The 8654-nt window shown below is 39.0% G+C and overlaps 1 protein-coding gene across 1 annotated transcript; it reads right to left on the minus strand.

The window, feature by feature from the left end:
* Window positions 1-1324: 1324 nt before the first annotated feature.
* LOC122861467 (G-protein coupled receptor family C group 6 member A-like) lies at window positions 1325-7721 on the minus strand. Its single transcript, XM_044165917.1, has 6 exons — window positions 7514-7721; window positions 7111-7423; window positions 6058-6873; window positions 5388-5597; window positions 5184-5301; window positions 1325-2843 (listed from the first exon to the last, which is right to left on the minus strand). The coding sequence occupies exons 1-6, from the start codon at window positions 7681-7683 to the stop codon at window positions 1918-1920; spliced, it is 2553 nt and encodes an 850-aa protein (XP_044021852.1). The 5' UTR covers window positions 7684-7721; the 3' UTR covers window positions 1325-1917.
* Between the last annotated feature and the right edge of the window lie 933 nt (window positions 7722-8654).

An 8654-nucleotide genomic window follows, 5' to 3' on the forward strand; every position in this document is an offset into this window, starting at 1 on the left:
TTTGTTTTGTCAGTTAATGTAGTTTTTTCAGATTTTTATATCTCTGTTGGTATTTGGATAGTCCACCTACAGATAGAATTTGTAACATTTCAACTGTTTTGCTTCTGTTCAACAGATTATCAATAGAGTATATGTGACAATTCATGAACATACCATAACAAATATATATTTTTTATGCATAAACCTAAAAACAACCTTAACCCCAGTCCTGTAATATCAGAAAACTTTTATTTGTTAAACAGTTGAATTGTTGAATCTCAACATAAGCTGTTGAAATGTTGTACTGTAGGCGGACTAACCTTTCTTTCTACTACTTCTTTAGAGTTAATTTAGTCAACAAATTAGGCTAATTTGTTTAGGCTAATACTACATTATTACAAATGGAGACCTTTAAATCCAACTGGCCTTTTGGTATGTGGTTTCTAATGTTTTATTATGTAACGGTTATATCTTTATGGTAATGTTTAGGGAAAAGTTCAGGCCGTATAAATGTATCTTAATGTATGTAATGTATCTTCAAACCACTGGTTAAATAGCGATGTGTTTGTCTTCCATTTTGTAGCACATTAATTGTCTATACAGTGAACCATCCATGGACAAACTTTAAAGGTACATAGGAGGTGCAGTACTGCAGCATTCACAAAGAAAATTAAAGTTCATTTATTCACAGTATGCAACAATTTATTATACGAAACTTCTCTGAAAAACATGTCTCTACACACAAAATTGCTATCTAAATCTAATAAAGCAACCACAATACAAAATGAAGTAATCAAGTTTACAGTAGCAAAAAAGCTAAACAAACAAATAATTTCAAGTGTCATTGAATCAGTGTGTCTGACTCATGTCTGAAAGACGGTATGATCAAAAATTATTATACACAGAAAAAGGCCAATATACACTTTTTACAGGTAGGTCAAAGGTAAAAGGTAGCCATATTATATAGCCAAACACTTTTGTTTACCTTGCATACACACTAAAGTGTCTTTTTCACTTCTTCATCTTTTCATAACTTCTGTTATGATTTGGCACTATATATATAAAATTGAAATTGAATTGAATTTCTTTTCAAAACATCTCACAATTTAGCAGCAGAGGTAGTAACAGCAGTAAAGTAGGAGTTCTGGCAACAAATATATCACTTACTCAACCTTCAGAACTTCTAAGGATTGTAAGTAGCAAAAACTACTGTAAATATCTTGCATATGACAAGACAAAAGTAGCAAAAAGTATATGTACAGTGTGTGATGACACTCATTTTGGGAAATACCGATACACTTATTCACTTTCTGGCAGAAGGTTTGATGAGATGATTGATGCCACTCTCCTATCTGTCCGTTAAATATAATGCTACAGCCAGCAGCCGGTTAGCTTAGCTTAGCACATAGACTGGAAACAGGGGGAAACAGTTAGCCTGGCTCTATCCAAAGGTAACAAAATCTGCCTACCAACCTAACTAAAACTCATGAACTAATTAACGCGCTATATTTAGTTTGTTGCAAGTGTAAAAACCACAATTCTGCGTTTTACAAGGGGTTATGTGTCGGACTATTTGTGTTTTTTTTACACTTCTGGTTTTGTACGGATTAATGCAACTCGTGAGCTCGTGGTTACGACATGGTAAGTCGTGTACACGACATGCTCGCCGTTGCCTAGCAGCGGTGTTCTTACGACTTACCACTTGAACGCCAAGCATATTGTGTACACATTTCCCAAAACGTCAAACTCTTGCTTAAAAATGTAAAACCATACAAGGCTGGATTCATTTTAGGTCTAACTCAGCTTTTTGTGGGCACAAACACGTTTAACTAGCCAGAGAGAGACGCAGTGGCTATGGTTTCAACACAGGAAGACATATTTCTGTGCGGATAATTGTTACCTAGCATCCGCAAAGAATTTATGGATGTGCATGTGAGATTATGATTTCACCACAGCCATGTTTCTCTGCTCATAATGCTTCCTGATGTACTCAGTAATGGCGTTCTCATTATTAATCTCTTTCCTGAACACCATAATGTAACACTTTGGGGCCAAGTGACAGCCTAGGATGCTGTAGCTAGAAATAAGAATGGCTGCACTTTCAATGGCTCGTTTGTGCTTGCCAAACAAACTAATATAAATCGGGATGAAGATGATCCAAATGATTAAAAACAGCAGCATACTAGTGGTGATCAAACTTGCATTTTTATACAAATCTGGCAACTGTTTACCTTTGATTGCAAACAGGAAACAAATAAGGCCCAAGAAAGCGATGTAGGATAACATGGCTATAAAGAACATAATAGAGCCTATGGCACACTCATGCAGGATGATCTTGTCAACATCTGTTTTAACAGGCTTTGGAGGATAAAGGTACAGCCATGGCACACACAGGGCAAGCTGGATCCCAGAGACAATGGTCACCACAGCCATCGGCTGATTGAGCTTCTTCATCCAGGACCCTGTCTTCAGGTCAAAGTTGAAGCCCACTAAGATTTGGAGCAGGTTGGCCAGAATACAGGAGATGCAGAGGGAAAAGGACATGCCAAAGAGAGGCAGGCCTAATTTGCAGGAAGCTGCAGTGGGTGTTCCCACGAAGCTAAATGTAAGGCAGAAGCAAACCAGCAAGGAAAAAAGCTCCAAGAAACACAAGTAACCTCCAACAGCTTTCACAATCGGAGTCCTACGATAGATTGTAAACAAAATAGCAAACACAGTGGTGGCAATTATCCCAAAGACTCCCAAGGAACTCAAAATGATAGTGAAGGGATCTGACCAGTTTAGGAATTCAACAGTTTTGTTCAAACACTTATCCCTCTGTGGAGTTGAATACTGATCTTTCCCGCAGCGTTTACATTTATCACCTGTAGAAGTAAACCGAGAAACGCAAATTTAACTACACAAGGACAGTAGGAATATTTTTCCATCATGAAGAATAAACTCCTTTGAAAAGGACTGTGAGAAATACTAACATGCAGAATATTTTGTTTTACATAAATGAGGAAGTACCGAACCATAGCATCTGATCATCATTACAGACAGCAGTGTGACAGTAAAGTTATGCAATATTTGCAAATTAATGCAAAACTTTGGACATTTGGGAAAACAAGAGAGGCAACAATAAGAATTGAATCTGAACATCATAACATCCTTTGACATAATTGTGCAATATTCTATGTAATACTCCTGCGCAATATTTTAGTTTAAAATTCCCTATTTATTGATATTGATATTACTCATACCTCTATTACTGCTGTGCAATATCCTCCGTCTCATTATAACCTTAATAAGCTACACTTAACTTGACAGTTCATGCACTATTACCTTATATTGTATTATTATCAACTGGTAAACCCACTTGGTACTTCACACTTATTTTATTTTATACTTATACCCACTTGGTACTTAATTTATTTTCTGACCTGTATTATAGTGCATTATATTTTTTGCTAGTACTTCTATTCCTGTGTGCACTGATGTAAAGGCGAGCTGCTGTAACAAAAGAGTTTCCCCTCAGGGATCAATAAAGTATTTCTGATTCTGATTCTGATATCTGATATACTACTCACACGTAAGAGAGTTTATGTTTTTTTATGTTTAACTTTTAGTATATAAACTTTCTGAATGCATTATGTGGATTATAACTGGTACCTCAACTTTTTAAGGGAGCGTTCCTGTATTGGCTATCATCTTCAAACATGGTGTAAACAACATATTTATTGTGGTTTATAACTTTAAAGGAGCAGTGTGTAAGATTTAGGGGGCTCTATTTGCAGAACATGGCAATTATATTTGTAGCACAGGGACACTAGGAACCAGACACGGGGCATTAGCCAATCAGGTGAGAGCCACAAATTGATAAGTAGGCTCATGGGCAGCAGGTGTGGAGCAAGTGAGTCATGTGATGCACACTGGCCCAAAAATTGTCAATTCCATAGACTTGTGGCTGTAAAACGGTGGATAACATTTGGAAAGTCTAGAAGAGCCGCACGATTAAATCATTTTATATCCATTCAAGTTAGTGGAGGGCTAAACTGGAGTCTCTTATGCGCTTGCTTTATGGGCCACACGATGTGGAAGTACATGCGGAAGATGAAGGTAATTTTATACTGGGAAGTTGAAGTTTTTTGGCTTCATGCGCCACTGAGCAACTTTCATAGGACTGAACGGGGCCCCGCCTCCGACGCTGCATCCAGTTCTCTTTATACATCCATGGTGTGGAGGCTGTGAGCTGCCCCCACACTCAGACTATGGTGCTTTGTGTGCTCTCTCCATGGGGCTGAGACTGTTCTGTAAACTTGACGTGCGGGTATTTTATAGCGAGACATCGGGACATTTGTGGTGACAAAACCGGATATTTTAACCCAAATCATGATAAGACGGTGTAGTCCCTCATTCGTCCAGGAGTGTTTACCACAGTGTTTTAACACCATGGTCAAGCTAATCACATGCTAATCAGGTTCTTAACAGTGATGAGGGAGGTGCAGCCAGAAAACAATAGGCCTGATTACTGGGCCATCATGGAAACAAAAGAAGGTCAGTTTCAGGTGAAACTAGGCAGGGTAAACAGCACTCAGGAAGACTCCTTCCTGAGGGCAGGGCTTAAGCTACACAGAGTAGCTTAAATTTCTGAGTTCTCAGACCATTTTCACAATTCAGAATGACTTCCGGATGAGAGCCGAAACGTCTTGAATTTGAAAACATTGTCCAGATGACTACAACTGACCAAGTGGTTTGTACCTGAACCTAACCAGACCTTAACCACAGCGCTTGAAATGTAGAGAGTCACACACTTACACACACACACACACACACTCACACACACAGACCTTTACACACGCAAGCACGCACACACACAGACAAATAAATAATCTAAGGTATACATTTAAAGTGTGTACCATTATACATTTTCCATTAGCAAAACATACATTATATATATATAAATATATTGATAAATACATACAATATTGTTACAATAATTATTAATAATAATTACAAATATTGTAAAAACATTCCACCCCAACTCTCCCCTATTATGTAAATGTGATAGATATTCTCATTATTATGTATCCATAATAGGGATCCTCTATCCATAATGGGGAAGGATTTGTACTATTTGAGGTGGTGGATTTTTCATATGGGAAGGAAACTGAGTTGTCTGCAGACATTATCATGTTGCTTGAGATTAATAATTAAACACTTACCATTTACAGCGGAAAACTCTCCATCTGCACATGGAACACAATCATTGCAGCACTTTCTGTTTTGCTTTTTCAGCTCCTGCCCTGGTTCACATGTTTTAGAGCAGTTGTAAGCAGTTACCTTTGAAAGACAAAACAGAATCAGTACAACATGATATTGAGACATTTTTTTTTGGAAATAAATATATGATGAAAATTTGACCTTACTGTCACGTTCATTTTTCCAAGAAGATCTTCTGGGACTTTGATTTTTCTATCTGGCCAGTATTCTCCAATGGTTTTTATACGTGCGCCCTGTTTGGATTCAGTCATGTTCCAATATACAATATCGTATCCTAAATAAGGGTCTCCATTGTGGTCAAAGGATATATGTGTGGTGTTCACAGTGAAGTTGACGTTCTTGACTTCCATAAGAAGCTGTGGAGACATAAGCAAAACTACATTGATGTAAAATCAAGAAATGTTGTCAATATTGCTTCTACTACTGGCAAAATGACAAATCATAAAACGGAAATATTTCATATAGCATATAGGAGACTTCCAAAAATGTTGGGAAATTTGCAGCTTAGGTATATTTTGCTCAGGCCCGCTGCAGGTCAGCAGACAGGACGAAGAGTTGTGCAGAGGTGTGGGCAATTTTATTTGTGCTTTAGAACGTGAAACAATAAGAAAATAACGTTTTATTTCTCTGATTCACTGCTCTGTTCTCGCCTCTTCGTTCATTCTCTAGCTCTCTCTCGCTCTGAGCTGGGGAGGAGGGGCCGACTTTGAATCGTGTTTTTACAAACAGCAACAACAACAACAAATCCTACCTATTCTGCCTTTAAAGACACACATTAGCAATGCAAAATATGTCAGCAAGATAACTTTACTGTACCTCCAATGCTGTAAAGTTGGCGCTACGTTCACAGTGCTGGTTGTCACACTTTAGCAGGTGTCTGAGACCCTCAACAATGACTTGAACAGCTAAGTAGATACTGTACGAATCATCCTGGTCAATGTAGCTGGCCAAGCAGCTTAGGTACAGACATTGCTTGGACCCTTGTGGGCTGTTTAATAGCAAGCAGTTACTTTCACTGTTCTCCTCAGACTGATTAGTACAAAGGGGATTAAGAGTCAGGTAATGTTCGAGGATGGCGTTAGTGGTTCCATTGAACATTGAGATGACATAGTCCTTAAAACCAGGCACCTCATTCCTCTTAAAGATAAATCCGAAAATGTCCCCAGCCTTCTCAATGCCTGGCAGTGTAGAGACCGTTGTAGAGGTGGACCACGAATCACTTGCAATCCAGGTTCTGTTGAGGTTGTGTTTGATAGCTGCTTCCATGATGAATTCAACATTGGCACCCTTGGTGAACATGATGACGGCCTCAGCAGAGGATTTATTGATATTTCTCACCAGCTCTGCCAGCCTCGCATGGGTTTGGGAATTGTTCTGGGGAAAGATACCAGGCAAGATGTCAGTGAATTCAATGCAGACGTCCCCCATTTCACTGAAGATGTCCATAAGGCGATCACTGCCATACTTCCCGTACTCATCATCACTTCCTACAATGGCCACTGTTTTCCAATTAAACTGCTTCACCAGCGCAGCAATGGCCTTTGTCTGATATTTATCACTAGATACTGTTCGCAGGAAAGTGGGGAACTTGAACTTCGTGCTGAGCAGCTCGCTAGTCGATGCATAGCTAATCTGTAACAAACAGGAATAAATCATGAGGAAGTTGTTCTGCATGCAGTTTGCACAAGTGATGCATTTAAATCTAAAGACAAAGGATTCTGTTTATTACCATTATTTATTTAATGATGCGTTACAGAATCTCAGATTTAGAATCTGTCATAATCTCATCATTAGCCTCAAAGGCATTCAAAACATTTTGCAATTTTAACTGTAGCTAATAGGACAGTATCAAGTACAGAGAAGACAAACCTGGGCAACGGATGACAGAGCAACTACTCGTGCAACAGCTATTGATACTTCCGAATATTTTTCACCAATCACTGCCTTTGTTTTGGGTTCAGTTAAAGCAGATTGAAAGTTTGCAGGTACTAAACAGCTCTGTGGGTCTGACTGGTTCTTCAGTAGCTGGAGTGTTGCTCTGATGGCAAAGCTGACATCACCGCAAGTGTCATGGATGTCATAACCTATGGTGAAGTCGGGGAGAACTCTTGGCGTGCGCTGGTTTATTTCTCCGATGGCGTATATCATAACTTGAGTGTGCAAGAACGTTTGGAAATCATACCTGCAAAAATTGACAGAGGACAGATTTCCAAAAAGATTCTATTATATTATAGTCATGTAAATTGACTCATTTCAGTGAGGCCATACTTACTCAACACAGGAGAGTGGTCCCGGCACTGTGGTTCTATTGGTTCGCATGTGAATAGGGAAAAGTCCTCCAATGATGATGTCTCCAGGAGAGTATGCATGCAGAAAAGCACCCTCTCCTGAACAAGGGCAAAATACACTCAAGATACTAACAAAAAACCATAACAAGAACATTGTGAATACACAGGGGTAAACACACGTATGTATGCATTTGTTCCTCTCTCTGCAGTATGAACTGGTTCCTGGACAACAGCTCTCATATAACTTGCCCTTGGGGGAAGTCAGGCAGGACCATTTGCATTGTCAGACAGAACCTGCAACTTGATGCAAAACACCTGCTCTTACTAACACACTTTGATGGCACGAGAACCACAAGGTGATTTGAATTGCTCATAGAAGAGGATTCATTCACCGTTACATTATCAGTCGTTCTGATCTCATAGAAGGCAGGGGTCTGTATTCAAATCGTGCGATGGCTCTCTTATTCGACCCCAAAAAAGAAACACTGGGGCACAATTTGCACTACAGTCCATGAGAGGGCAGCATGCTACACGTAGACTATGCTCACTGAGTATATAGGTTTATGTTTTGATTCACTACGACTCATTCCATCATGGTAATTTGTTCAGTTACCATAACAAGAGTAATATGGCGATAATACTATAGATATACTATATTTTGCAAAACCAATTCAGACCCTCATCAACAGGTCATTATTGGACAAGAAGTCCTAAAAGTGCTTAGAATAGAGGAACGTTTGAACATCTACAGTTCCATGACAACTGAGCAACGTACATCTGCTGATGAAGACAGTGCGATACAGTCAAAAGCTCCAGAACAAGTGAGTAAGTGGACCTTCAATTTGGATTGTTTTGTCGGCTGCTGTTTCCCAGGCAAAGAATGAACTGTCCATTCCTTGTATGGTTATTGCTTGTCATGTCAGCAGAGGTCAGAATTGTAAAACATATTACATAATATGAGGCAATGTGTGTGTGGAATCCTGTAGATGGACATTTGAAGTTACTTAGCTTTAACATTCAACTCGGATAAAGCTACTAAAGCGGTTTCTTTTTTTATCTGTTCAACTTCTGGAAAGACACTAAATGTATGCAACATTAATATCTTCTCAGGAAAAATGATTATAC

Source organism: Siniperca chuatsi, linkage group LG15 (genome assembly GCF_020085105.1).
Source record: "Siniperca chuatsi isolate FFG_IHB_CAS linkage group LG15, ASM2008510v1, whole genome shotgun sequence".
NCBI classification, from domain to species: domain Eukaryota; kingdom Metazoa; phylum Chordata; class Actinopteri; order Centrarchiformes; family Sinipercidae; genus Siniperca; species Siniperca chuatsi.

Bases quoted from the DNA above. Each gene is read 5' to 3' on its own strand.
- LOC122861467 (XM_044165917.1), bottom strand. From the start codon at position 7,683: ATGTTCTTGTTATGGTTTTTTGTTAGTATCTTGAGTGTATTTTGCCCT. The intron at 7,424-7,513 runs GTAAGTATGGCC...CAATTTTTGCAG, and splicing joins GGACCACTCTCCTGTGTTGA to GTATGATTTCCAAACGTTCT. The intron at 6,874-7,110 runs GTTTGTCTTCTC...TGTTTGTTACAG, and splicing joins CTCTGTCATCCGTTGCCCAG to ATTAGCTATGCATCGACTAG.